Source organism: Desmodus rotundus, chromosome 12, assembly GCF_022682495.2.
Source record: "Desmodus rotundus isolate HL8 chromosome 12, HLdesRot8A.1, whole genome shotgun sequence".
Classification (NCBI taxonomy): domain Eukaryota; kingdom Metazoa; phylum Chordata; class Mammalia; order Chiroptera; family Phyllostomidae; genus Desmodus; species Desmodus rotundus.
Window position 1 is genome coordinate 46,042,721 of NC_071398.1, and position 12,680 is coordinate 46,055,400.

General features: G+C 57.3%; 2 protein-coding genes across 7 annotated transcripts; one reads left to right on the top strand and one right to left on the bottom strand.

Moving 5' to 3' along the window:
* Nucleotides 1-1,090: 1,090 nt before the first annotated feature.
* BCL2L12 (BCL2 like 12) lies at nucleotides 1,091-6,790 on the bottom strand. Of its 5 annotated transcripts, none has more exons than XM_053914688.2 (7): nucleotides 6,644-6,689; nucleotides 5,887-6,001; nucleotides 5,544-5,686; nucleotides 4,683-4,769; nucleotides 4,497-4,588; nucleotides 3,485-3,757; nucleotides 1,091-1,308 (listed from the first exon to the last, which is right to left on the bottom strand). In XM_053914688.2, the coding sequence occupies exons 2-7, from the start codon at nucleotides 5,991-5,993 to the stop codon at nucleotides 1,258-1,260; spliced, it is 753 nt and encodes a 250-aa protein (XP_053770663.1). In that variant the 5' UTR covers nucleotides 5,994-6,001; nucleotides 6,644-6,689; the 3' UTR covers nucleotides 1,091-1,257. The 5 variants fall into 5 exon arrangements, with proteins under 5 accessions (XP_053770663.1, XP_045056184.1, XP_053770662.1 ...); XM_045200249.3 differs by lacking the exon at nucleotides 6,644-6,689 and adding an exon at nucleotides 6,339-6,600; XM_053914686.1 differs by having other exon boundaries at nucleotides 1,285-1,423; nucleotides 6,644-6,790.
* On the top strand, nucleotides 3,413-11,918 carry IRF3 (interferon regulatory factor 3). Of its 2 annotated transcripts, XM_053914684.2 has the most exons (11): nucleotides 3,413-3,454; nucleotides 4,530-4,566; nucleotides 4,934-5,401; nucleotides 6,936-7,072; nucleotides 7,789-7,961; nucleotides 8,547-8,718; nucleotides 8,807-8,877; nucleotides 9,918-10,110; nucleotides 10,207-10,587; nucleotides 11,291-11,406; nucleotides 11,733-11,918. In XM_053914684.2, the coding sequence occupies exons 5-11, from the start codon at nucleotides 7,797-7,799 to the stop codon at nucleotides 11,916-11,918; spliced, it is 1,284 nt and encodes a 427-aa protein (XP_053770659.1). In that variant the 5' UTR covers nucleotides 3,413-3,454; nucleotides 4,530-4,566; nucleotides 4,934-5,401; nucleotides 6,936-7,072; nucleotides 7,789-7,796. The 2 variants fall into 2 exon arrangements, with proteins under 2 accessions (XP_053770659.1, XP_024422099.1); XM_024566331.4 differs by lacking the exons at nucleotides 3,413-3,454; nucleotides 4,530-4,566; nucleotides 4,934-5,401 and adding an exon at nucleotides 5,444-5,521.
* The last annotated feature ends 762 nt before the right edge of the window (nucleotides 11,919-12,680 follow it).

Below are 12,680 nucleotides of genomic sequence, written 5' to 3' on the forward strand. Positions count from 1 at the left end.
TATGTGTGATTTCTGTTCAGACACGTTATTGAATGCGCAGTTAATTCACACCCATTGAACTCACAGCCGAGAGCACTGTAACTCACGCCCGGATGGAGCCCCCCTACCTGAGGCACACGATAGCCTGACCTCACTTAGGAACATGAGACAGCAATTCCGTGCTGTGCTCGGGGCCCTTTTAAACAGCAAAATCATCACAAAAATGCAAAAACACTGGGTACTATGTAGATTGCAGACAGGACACATGTTTACATGTCACCTGTCCAGCCCTAGCCAAGCAGGCGCATGCGGGGCAAGTCAAGTCTTCTGCAGCTCTGCCCACGCTCGTGCCGACAAACACGGAAGGTTTCCTTCCACGCTCACTCAAGAGAGAGGGGGAGAGAGAGAAACTTCGACATGAGAGAAAAACGTGGATTGGTTGCCTCCTGAACCTGCAACCCAGGACGTGTGCCGGACGGGGAACTGAACTGGTGACCTTCCAGTTTACGAATGGCGACGCTCCAACCAGCTGAGCCACACCAGCCCGGGGCCCCTGAGGATTAACTTGGGGATCACAGGTCAATGTGAGAGCGCAGGCAAATTTGCAAACAGAGAACATGCGAATGGCGAGGGTCGGTTGTAGCTGGTTTCCCTTATAACCCTGTACTTTTCATTGTACGTGTTTACAGACACAATACTGTACAAACGGCTGTCACTCTAAAAAGGTGACAAAGCCCGAGTCTCAGGGCGACGAGGAGGAGCCAGCACAAAAGACTCAGACAGAGCACGGGAGGAGGAAGAGGGTGGCGTTCTGGGTGCCCCGTGGAAGAACAGCCTAGCTTTCTTCATGAACTAGCTGGATAAACTCCACAGCATCAACCCCGGGGCGCTGGAGTAAGTAAGGCGGGCAACGGCGGGGAATGTAGTTCGCTGGACCCGTATTTACAGGGATATCCTCAAATGCGCTGTATGTTCAGCAACAGGTACTTGTAAGTACACATTTCTAGACTGAATGAATTGGCTTTCCTCAATTTATAAACCAGAGAGATCTCTGAACCAAATCTCCTCTACTTAGAACTTTAGTTCTTGAAAAAGAAGACAAATAATGAAATATTTGAAAATGTTTTTAATATGAAAAAAGATAAACAATTTCTTTTTGGCAAAACCAGGGCGGGAAGCCACCCCCCCACAGTCCTGAGTAGAACAGCAAGGCTTGAGAAGCGCACAGAGAGCCTAGGGTCCTGAGGTTCAATCTTGTAGCAGCTGCTGAGGAAGATCTCAGTCCAGGGGTAAGTTCAAGTCCACGGGTGATACGGCCAGGATGCCCTCCTGGAGGGAAAAGTGGCATGGCTTCGTAAGCAGAGTCTGGTCACAGCGGCATCCGTACCAGCCCAGTGACAGCTGAGATGCAGAGGCAAGGAATTGGAGATGGGGAGAGGGAAACCTAGGGGTTGGGGGACAGAGACCCAGAGAGAGGATCAGAGACCCCGGTGGGTGGGGACAGAGTCCTAGAGAGAAGAGAGAAAGACGGAGCCCAAGTGAAGGGCAGAGCACTAGACGGGGGCGATGGAGACAGAGCCCCTGGGAAGAGGAAGATAGGGCGCTGGGGTTTTTAAAGATTAAGAGCCCTGGCCCCCTGTCAAAGTTGATGCTAATCCCCTGGAGGAGGGACTTTTCCCTCTCAGCCTCCATGAGACCAGGATACAACCAAACCCCATTAGGTTGCTGTGAGGATTAAATGGGATCATCTCCCTTAAGTCCTTGGTGGGCACCTGGCCAAACTTACCCCTTATCGTTCCCTAAAACATAAAATAATTTTACTGATCAACAAGCTTCTGGGTTGAGCTCCACTTGCTTACACCCGGTGTCCTCATCATTTCGCTTTGAGGTCCGAGGGTATCTCTTGCTTATCTGGACCACTTCCCACCACCTCTGACTCTGCCCATGACCTGCTCTCCACCTTCTTCTTGAGGAGTATCAGGTGTAGCCCAGGAGTTGCCCGGGCCAGCATCCTGGCCTCTTGCCTACCACTTGGTCCCCATATCCACTCCATTAGCAAAAATCTGTCATCTCGATCTCGAAATTAGATCCAGAACCTTCCACTACCCTCACAGTGGTCTGATCCACCCTCATCTCCCCCCCCCCCCCCCCCCGCAACCAGCAGTCACCCCCTCCAAGCTCCCTACTTCTGCCCTCTCTCCACAGAGTTCCCCACGCTGCCACCAGAGGGTGGGTGTTAACACCTGAGTCCCCTCTTGTACTCCTCCCAGAGCCCTGCAGAGGTTCTGGGCTCCCGAAGAATCAAACTCCCAGTTCTCACCATGACCTCAGGCCCTGCACAACCTGGCTACCCCTCCTGCTGTCAATGCTGTCCCTCTCCTCCTCGCTTACCTCACTCACCTCGCTCACCCCGCTCCAGACCCTCCTCTCTGCTCCTCAAACACACCTGGCAGGCTCCCGCCAGCCTGTGGAGCAATGGTTCCCTTCGGAGGCCCTGGCATGCACCCTTCTCTGACTGCGTCCCCACAGCAACAAGGCCAGTGAGGTGGCGCCACTGGGCTGGGGGGGGAGGGGAGCAGTTGCCAAGGTCCCACAGCCAGGGGTACACTGCAGCCCAGCTCCAAGGCTGGCCCTGGACTGAACGCAGCCAGCGAGCGAGCAAGGCAAGGCTCCCTGGTTGGGGCAGGAGAAGACAACAAGAAGACTTAAGGAAAACTAGTCATTTCTGCAGGGGAGGGAGGTAGGGATGGCTGGGGTGGGGGGAGTGCTGGGGGTCGGTTAATACAGACAACTGTAATTGAACAATAAAATAACTTAGAAAATAAATAAATAAATAAAAAAACCCCTAGTCATTTCTACTACCTAGTAGAAGGTGCAGAGTGCTAAGGAAGGAAGGGAGGCAGCAAAGGAGAAGGAGTGTGTGAGAGGGCGTGGAGGTGGCTGCAGTTTACTTTTTTTTTTAAGATTTCTATTTATTTATTTTTAGAGAGAGGGGAAGGGAGGGAGAAAGAGAGGGAGAGAAACATCAATGTGTGGTTGCCTCTCAAGTGCCCCCTGCTGGGGACCTGGCTGCAACCCAGGCATGTGTCCTGACTGGGAATCGAACCCGTGACCCTTTGGTTCCCAGGCCGGTGCTCAATCCACGGAGCCACAACAGCCCGGGTGTGGCTGCGGTTTTAAATGGGGAGCAGGCAAGGCCTCCCTGGAGGTAATACCTGAGCGGAACGGAGCAGAGGTAGGGAGGCGGGGGGGACACCCCGGAGAGGGCGTTGCAGGCAGAGTGGCCCGGGCTGTCCCCAGATAATCGCACAAATGCCACGTACTTATGAGGAAGATCCCATTTAATCCTCACAGTAACCCACTGACCACCACGGTGCTCGATAAACACAGCAGGTGAATGGGAGGGCTGGGAGAACACCTGCGATGTCTGAAAGGAAGCCGAAGAAGCCCCTCGCCCCCATTACAGTTCGGTGAGGTAAGGCCCAGAGAGGCTTGGGGGGCTCACCCAGCCCCCGCGGGCCTGGATCCAGGGCGTGAAGCTGTGTACGTGCTCTACGCTGAGTCCAGCCAGGGTGCCCCCCAGCCGGGCCACGCGGCGGCTCAGTTCCATGGCCAGCGCCAGGCGGGCCAGGGGCTCCGGGGACGGCGGCGGGGGCCCGGGGCACGGCAGGGAGGGGCGAGGGCTGCCCTCCCGGCTGGAGAACAGTTCCACTAGGCGGGCGAAGGAGCCGGCGGAGAGGCGGGCCAGCTTGCGGTGCAGGACGGGGTCGGAGGCCAGCTGCGGGGCGGATGGGGGGAGAGGCAGGGTCTGCCCCTGTGGCCAGCCAGTAGAAGGCTGGGGGGCGTGGCTTCCTGGTTCCAGGGACCTCTAGATACTACAGCTCTAAGCCGCGCTCCATCACAGCAGCCAATCATAAACCAGACTCCAGGGTTTCTGACAAACTACGTGCAGGAAGGTGGCTGGGAACCCAAGACGCTAAGCCACGCCCCTACCCAGGCCCCAGGGCAACTGTGTTGTAGAATGCTAACCTGCCAGCCACACCCACGGCGAGGTCCCCAGAGAGCCCCACAGGCCAGGCCAATGTCTACAACAACCTTACCTTCAACCGTACAATTAATCTGACGGGACCATAGGCTGTCACATTCCAGGACAGTCACAAAGCAGTCCATTCCCCCACATTCTAAGCCACACACCTATACAGGCAGTCAGGGCTTCGGACTTCAGGCAATTTTCTTCAAACCACAACCCACTCCAACCACCACACATTCCTTTGCTCCCTCAACTGGTCCCAGTCTCTTTCTTGGATCTTCTTTCTGGTGGTCACACCCCTTGCCTTTAGGCCACGTCCCCCTGGGGAGCAACGCAAGCCTTAAACTTAACGCACTGCCCTGGCCATACCTCTGTCACTCAACCACCCTGAGCAGCCAAGGAGAATGCCACCCCAGCTTCTGATCCCACGGCCCAATCAGAATGCAGTTGCTAATCTCCCTAAGGGACGGAATGGACTGCTCATCACCTTCTGGTTGATGACTTCTGCCTCCTCTTCCAGCAAGGCCACCAGCCTCCGCAGCAGGGCTTCCTTCTCTGTGAGTGGGGCACCTTGTAACTCTAGAGGGGGAGGGACAGAAGAGAATTCGAATGGGGGCAGAACCCTGGGGACCCTCCTACCCTCGTCCTTCCCCAGGGCCCCTGTGTACCTCACCTGGGCTAGGTGGGGATCTCAGCTGCTCTTGGACCAGCTCTTCCAGCCGCTGGGCCACCAGGGCATAGAAGTCTGGAGTAGCTGGGCCTGGGGTGAAAAGAGCCCCAGATCAGTCTCCACAGCATCAGGAAGTTACGGATTCTCTCCTCCCAACCACCTTGCCAGGCAGCAGTGATTTCCATTTTCATCATGGGGTAAACTGAGGCCCAGTGAGCAAAGTTGGCAAAAGGCCCTTGTACTCTCTCCTTTAGGGTGTGCCCCATATGGACTTAAAGAGTGTGAGAGCCAAACTGCACCGTGAAGATTATGCCATCCGAGGACGGCAAACATGGGACACTCCAGCTATTACCCTTTAGTCCCGCATCCACTCCATGCATCATCAGCTGACCGCAGAACTCTTCTCCCTGGCTAGGAGACCCTCTGCAAGCTAGCATGCTCAGGAGCCATTACTAGTCTATCCAAGTTCACATATGAGAGGAAAGCTATTGGGCACTCTCCATTAAGTCCAATGAAACCACATTCCTGCTTTGCAACTGGAGAAACACAGGAGCAGGGAAGAAAAGGATTTTCCCAGTCACGCGTAACCAAGTAGCCAGGGAGCTGTGATGGAAAACCATGCCTCCTGCCTCCCTACTGCATGGAAGGAGAGAGATAACAAATAGAAAGGGACCGTGGAATTGACAAACAGCGATCTAACTGAAACAGGGGGTCACAGAAGGGTGAGCGCAGGTGCTGGAGACCCCACACAGCTGCCCACGCCCTTAGCTGAGTGGTCTAGAACTAGTTCCTTATCCTGCCTGTGCTTTAAGAATCAAGCTCCCAGCCCTGCAAGTTCATGGGTGAGCCAGAGAAATCTCTTACCAGGCTGTGGCCCATAGCAGGGGCGAAGGGGCAGGGAGCAAGGCCGAGGGGACTCAGGCGGAACTGCTCCTCGGCCCATGGGGCAAGGAAGACATCTTCGAAGGCGGCTCAGGAAATCTGTTGGCTCCTCCTGGGCAGGGCTCCTGGGGAAGGGGACCTCAGAGAGTGACCCCAGAGGCCCCTTGCAAGCAGTCCCCCCCTTTTTTTTCCTCCCACTCAGAGCCTCTCTTGCCGAACAGGGACAAGAACTAGAACCAGATACAAAGAGAGAGGAGACAGACTGAGCCAGAGTTAGAGACGGCCCACACCCAATGCAGGACCCTGGGGGAAGATGGCCTCTTACCTGGGTGGGGTTGGGATGGGGGACCCGGCAGCCTCACCCCGCCTAAGGAAAGCAGCTAGGACCCTCAGCGTGTCCTCCCGGAGCCCCAGCTCTTCCGAGCCCGCCATGGGGACACCTGTGAGAGAGGGGGCTGAGGCATGGACTCTGGGGTTCAGGGGGAAGTGAAGGCTTGGGGCACAAATTTCTAGTCCGTGAATGAGGAGGAGGCCAGGAGTAGGAAGTCCCCAAGGGAGGAAGGGGCTGAGGGTCTGCACTAGGTTCTTCAGGGTAATTGAGGTCTGGAGGTCCAGGCTCGAGTCCCCACAGGGAGAAGGGGGATGAGGACCTAGACTCCTGGATCCTGGCAGAGGAAGAAGCTGGGGAACCGGATTCGTGGGTCTAAGGGAAGAGCGGGCTGCGGGGGAGGGGGTCTAAACTCTTGAGTCTGAGAGAGAAGGGGATTGTACTCAGACCTCTGGGTCCCCGAGGGAGAAGGAGGCTTGCGGCTTTGACTGCTGAATTCTGAGAGCATATGCTAAGCTGCATAAGCCGTTAGAGGATGGGAACTACCAGTCCCAGCAGGCTTCGTGGCAAACATTCCACTCGGTCCGCAACTGATCGCCGCGCAGCCTGCTGGGAGCTGTAGTTTCACCAAGGCTGGAATCTTGGGGACTCGGGACGCTTGTTTGTCGAAGAAGCGGGACGGGGGTACCCGCTCCTGGATCTCGGCCTTCTCCTCTTCCCTCCTCGCCCCAGCCCTCACCAACGCCCCCCTCACCTGGTCCCCGGGTCCGCCACCTTCTCCTTCACCGAACTCGTATAAACTTCTAGTAGGCTAACTTGCCCGCGCCTGCGCACTGGGCCTAGTTGGCCTCGGCCCAAACGTAGACGAGGCGGAGCGCTGGGTAGCCCGGGAGTTGCCTAATTTGCATGTGACGTTCCCAGCATGCCGGTGGCCGGAAAGGCCAAAAAAGGGCACAGGGTCGGGGTGGGGGGGACGTCAGAACTTCGGGTGCCGACTCTTTGGAATTTGTTACCCAAATAACGACAAAGTCGTTTGTTATTTCAAGAAATCGGTAGAAAACAAAGCTCCACCGCTCTAAATCTCAGCTGACGGGAAGGGCGTGTGTGCAGCTGCGAGTTCGAGAGCTACGGGAACTCAAAGTCAAGGCTGTGCAGCAGCACCCTGCGTGTCCCGTCTCTCTGGGTAGGTAACGCGGAAGAGCCGGGCAATGGGTGGCATCCAGGAGTGAGGAACCGGAGAAAGGATGGGGAGAGCTGTGTATGCTGGCGAAAGAGAAGCAAGGAGGGGAAAAAGCGAAGCAGTGGCCGGTGCAAAAAACAAAGCAAACAAAACATAAACACTTAAGAAAAGTAGCGAGGAGGGGGAAAGGGGAGGGTGTCCTCGGTAAAAGGAAGGCAATCCACTTTCGAAAGTGGGGAGTGTGCCCTGGAAGGGGGAGGCTGTTTCAGGGCACTGTCAATGGAGATCTTCAGTAGAAATGGGTGAGGGGATCTCATGTGGGGGAACTGGGGAAGGGGGTTCACACTGGGGTGGGTGTGGCAGGTAGAGGTCTACACGTGAGTAGCACCTGCTATTAGGTTTCACCTTGGAAGCGGGGATACCTGCATTGGGTGATGGAGAGGCGGGGAGGGCCTATGCTGGCGGAATTGAGGAGGGTACGGGGGTCTGCACAGAAGCTGGGAAAATGAGAGGGTCTAAATGGATTTGGGAGGGAGTCCTCGCTGAATTGGGGAGCCTCTCTGGATGATGGGAGTTGGAGGTCTGTCTGTACCTCAAGAAAATATAGGTGAGGAAAATACAGGTTTGTGTCTCCCTGGGCGAATGGTCCCGGTGTGGAACTCTTGGACCAGGGGGTCCTGAGGCTGCCTGCGCCCACAAACTGCCCTTTTTTTCCGCAGGCCTGACCATGGGAACCCCGAAGCCCCGGATCCTGCCCTGGCTGGTGTCACAGCTAGATGGGGGACACCTGGAGGGCGTGGCTTGGCTGAACCAGAGCCGCACACGCTTCCGCATCCCCTGGAAGCATGGCTTGCGTCAGGATGCCCAACAGGAGGACTTTAGCATCTTCCAGGTGTGTGGCAGCTGACACTCAGGAAAGCCGAAGCTGCCACACGGTGGGGTGGACCCCAAGGGGTGGCGCGTTAGAATGGGATGGGGTGGGTATCTGGCAGGGTTGGAGGGGCCGGGAATGGAACCAGGACAGCGGGGTTAGACCAGTTAGCCCATGAAGGAAGTACATCCTGGGAGTGCAGGGCTGGCTGGGGGTGGGCTTTGGGAAGTAGAATTCTGCAGGTGGGTCTTGGAATTGGAGAGGCCAGACTGGGCTGAAGCTGTGGTTATTTACCACCACAGTAGGATACCCCAATGGTGGGACACTGAGTTAGAGTTGGGAGGGGGTGGGGTTATTACAGGCAGTGCCCTGGGGCAGGTTGGTGGCAGAGTTAGACACCCAGTAGGACCTGGAAAGTTGGCTTAGAAAGCAAAGATTTTTGAACGGTGGAGGTAGGGGGACTTGGGGCACAGAGAATCCTGGAGTTTGGGAGTAGCAGTGTGCCAGGGGAGAGAGGGAGGGGTTAGGATCGAAGGAGGCAGGGTTATGCCGCCTGGGGCGGGGTGTGAATCATTCTCTCCTCCATCTGGTACACTGGTCCCCCAGGCCTGGGCAGAGGCCAGCGGAGCCTACACTCCTGGGAAGGATAAGCCTGACCTGCCAACCTGGAAGAGGAATTTCAGGTCTGCCCTGAACCGGAAGGAAGTGTTGCGTTTGGCTGAGGATCGGAGCAAGGATCCCCGTGACCCGCACAAGGTCTACGAGTTTGTGACCTCAGGTGTGCTGGAAGTGGGGCTCCCCTGGGAGGGATGGGATCTTGAGAGTCCCCAGTACCCCTTCTCCGATCACCACCCCTCTGTCACCAGGAATTAGGGACCTCCCTGAGCAGGGAACCTCTCCGGGCACTGAGGGCAGATGCAGCACCTCTGACACCCAGGTAAGAACGTGCTCAGCCCTCCTGCCCCCAGCCTCTGTCCCGTCCCCTTGCTGCATCCCCTTGGGCCTCATCTGCTCCCCATGGACCATCTCCCCAGCCTCCTCCCTGGCCTCCCATCTGTCCCTCACCTGCCCAGAGCTGACCCCATCCCCATCCCTGCTCACAGCCCTCCGTGGCTTCCCAGCACCCTTCGGAGAACATTCAGTTTGCACCAGGTGTTCAGGGGCCTGGCACACCTTCCATTGCTTTCCTCGCTTTCCAGCCTCTTAGGAACTCAGAAACTCCCTACCCTTTATCTTGCCCGTGGCCGTGCCAGGGAAATTCCCCTCTGAAATTCTGCCCAGACTTCCCTACCCAGGTCTTGCCTGCAGGGAGCCACATCCTTCCTTGGGCTGGAATTGCCGTATTTGGCCACGCACCCATGTCTGTGGGCTCATTATACACGAGATGATTATGCCCATTATCATACCCACGGCATGTAATCATTATACCCATCTATAATGCGCATCTTCCTTTTTCCCTCAAAAATTTGGGCAAAAAGCGCTCAATACACTGCAAAATACGGTAGGTACTCCCCTCCGGCCGGCCAGGCCCCCAGCTTGTATCCGAGCATATATTTTGCTGCCTGTGCCCCTGGCTGTCTCTCCCCTGGACTAGAAGGCCCTTGAGGGCCAAGGTCAGGATTGTCTGCTCCCTCGGTTCCCCCTGTTGTGAGCCCAAAGCCTGCTTCATTGGTAAGTCTCCAGAAAATGCTGTGGAAATGCCCGGAACCACCCTGACTGGTGTGGCCCAGTGGGTTGAGTTTTGTCCCCAAAACCGGTTCAATTCCTGGTCAGGGCACATGCCTGGCTTGCTGGGCCAGGTCCCCGGTTGGGGGTGTGCGGGAGGCAATGGGTCGGTATTTTCCTTGCACACTGATGTTTCTCTCCCTTTGTCCCCCCTTCCCCCCTTTATCAAGATAAATAAATAAATACATACATAAATAAAATAAAATCTTTCAAAAAGAAATGCCCAGAACCTTCTATTTTTTCCTTCTCCAGGAAGACATTCTGGAGGAGTTACTGAGCAGCATTGCCTTGGGCACAATCCCAGATGAGGGGCCCCCGAGCCTGCCTGTCACCCCCGAATACCCCCCTCAGCTCTTGCTGAGCCCCAACTTAGATATCCCTGCTCCCTGCCCAAACTTCGAGCCCCCTGAAAACCCACTGAAGCGGCTCTTGGTGCCCGAGGAAGGTGAGTGCCAGCCGTGGGCAGAGAGGGGCTGATCGGAGGTGACGGGTCCCCTTATATTCTCTCTCCCTTCACACTGCTGTCGCCGCCGCTGCTCAGAGTGGGAGTTCGAGGTGACCGCCTTCTACCGGGGCCGCCAAGTCTTCCAGCAGACTGTCTCTTGCCTGAACGGCCTGCGGCTGGTGGGGTCAGAAGCGGGGGACAGGACACTGTCGGGGCAGCCGATGCCACTGCCGGAGCCCGGGGCCTTCCTGACCGACAGAGGCGTGGTGGGCTACGTGAGTCGCGTGCTGAGCTCCCTGGGCGGAGGACTAGCTCTGTGGAGGGCAGGGCAGTGGATCTGTGCCCAGAGGCTGGGGCACTGCCGCACGTACTGGGCTGTGGGCGAGGAGCTCCTCCCGGACACTGGTCACGGGCCTGATGGCGAGGTCCCCAAGAACAAGGAAGGAGGCGTGTTCAACCTGGGGCCATTCCTGACAGGTGAGTGGGGCAGGCCCGGCGAGTAAGAAGTCTGGGCCAGACCTTTCGGAACCCCGCTGCTCTGACTGCGGGGTAAGCTGAGCCTGCCAGGTCTGAGGACTTTCCCTGTCCGCATTCCTGCCCCGAGCTGGTAGGAGGCACAGGGCCCACTGTACAGACAGGGCTGAGGGAACAGGCCGCCTAGCCGTCGTCATGCTTACCATTCATGCTGGACAGACAGACACCGGAGAGAGAGATCCCGAAGAACTTTGGTAGCCAATAGAACTTTCTTTACACCGTCCAGTATGGTATCCACTAGCCACATGTTGCTGTATTACACTTAGCTGTGGTGCGATTCAAACTTCATTAGCATTTTAATTAGTTGCAGTGGCCTGAGGGGGTAAGAGAGTAGTGACTGGGCTGGCTGCCTCTACATCGTTAGGGGAGTGGGTTCCCCTCCTGGGCCTGCTTCCCTGCCCTGAAGGCTGAGGCTTGGGGGGAGGTAGGAGCAGATCTTTCAGTCCTACCCTGAGGGGTGGGAGGGAGAAGGAACTTCATTTGTGCCAGAATCGTGGGGGCTTTACATAAACTGGCAGCCCCCCGTTTGGATGGCAGAGGTGTGTGAGGCTCTAGGTCCAAGGAGAAGGCGGGCTATGGCTCTGGGTGTTGGGCGGGGGGAGAAGGCAGGGTCTTTCCATCCCTGACTAGACTCTTGGGACCCCAGACCTGATCGCCTTCATCGAAGGGAGTGGACGCTCACCCCGCTATGCCCTCTGGTTCTGCGTGGGGGAGTCGTGGCCCCAGGACCAGCCGTGGACCAAAAAGCTGGTGATGGTCAAGGTGCCTACAGCCCTGGGCCCCTGGAGTTGAGGGAGTGATCTTCCCAAGGGAGTAGGTTGCCCCCAGGAAGCCCCGTGAGAAACTCCAACTGCTAAGTTCCCCGGTCTTAACTACGGAGGCCTGTGGGAGCGGATGGACCGCACGGCCTAGCAGCCTCTGTGAGGGGCCATGGTCCCTGGGGGGCTCTCCTGACATGAGCTACTCAGTCCGAGCTTCTGGGGACCCCTCTAGCCTCCCATGGTTGTGAATACAGGGAACTGCGACCCTACCCCTACACTAGACGGCGCCAAGCGCTTACCCCAACTGCGTCTGTCCCGCACCTGCAGGTGGTACCCACGTGCCTCAGGGCCCTGCTGGACATCGCCCGGGAGGGGGGCGCCTCCTCGCTGGAGAACACCGTGGACCTGCACATCTCCAACGGTCACTCGCTGTCCCTCACGTCGGACCAGTACAAGGTCTACCTCCAGGACCTGGTCCAGGACATGGACTTCGAGGTCTCTGGGGCGGTCTGAGCCCGCCACTCGGGTCCAGGCCCAATACCTCGACCAATAAACTGGTTCTTGCCACTGTCACCACTTGTGTGTCTGGTGTCCCCGGGCCAGCCCTGACCCAAGCCAGGCACTGTTCCTTTTGCAGGCCTCAGTTCACACACCTGTGCAAGCCGCCCATGCCAGGTGCCCAGCACGAGAGGGCGAGCACTGTGTGGGGGTGCTCGACCCCTCCTATCCTCTTTATGCAGACGCCTCTTTATAGTCATCCCCATTTTCCGGGCTGAGACAGTGAGGCGTAGAGAGGAGTAAAGGCCACAGAGTCGGAAACGCTGGCTGGGTCAGAATCCAGGTCCAACTTCAGAGCAGCTGCCTTGGGGGAGGCCGGGATCACGTCCGGAGTCCCCGTACTGCCTACGAACAGTTTGGGCCAAGGTCCAGTAAGCAGAGAGCTCCTCGTTGAACGGTCCTGTCTGTTGGGGGCCTTGGGGGCCTCCTAACTCCTGCTGGGTGACCTCAGGCAAGTCCTCCTTCCCGGGCTCTGGGTGCCCTCTGCATGGGGCTGGGACAGACCGCCGTAAAGGAATCTGTGCCTGACCCCTGGGGCCCACACGAGGCGGTGGGCTGGGCACTGCCGCCTCCTCTCACCGGGCCCGGGTTCTGGGCCACAGCACTGACTGAGGCCAGCGCCCCCCGACACACCACACGGCCCTTGCTGTGTCTCAGCTTCCCTTTCCATCTCGAGAGTGGTTTCAGTCACCCCAGCCTCATCAGACTGGTGTGTGT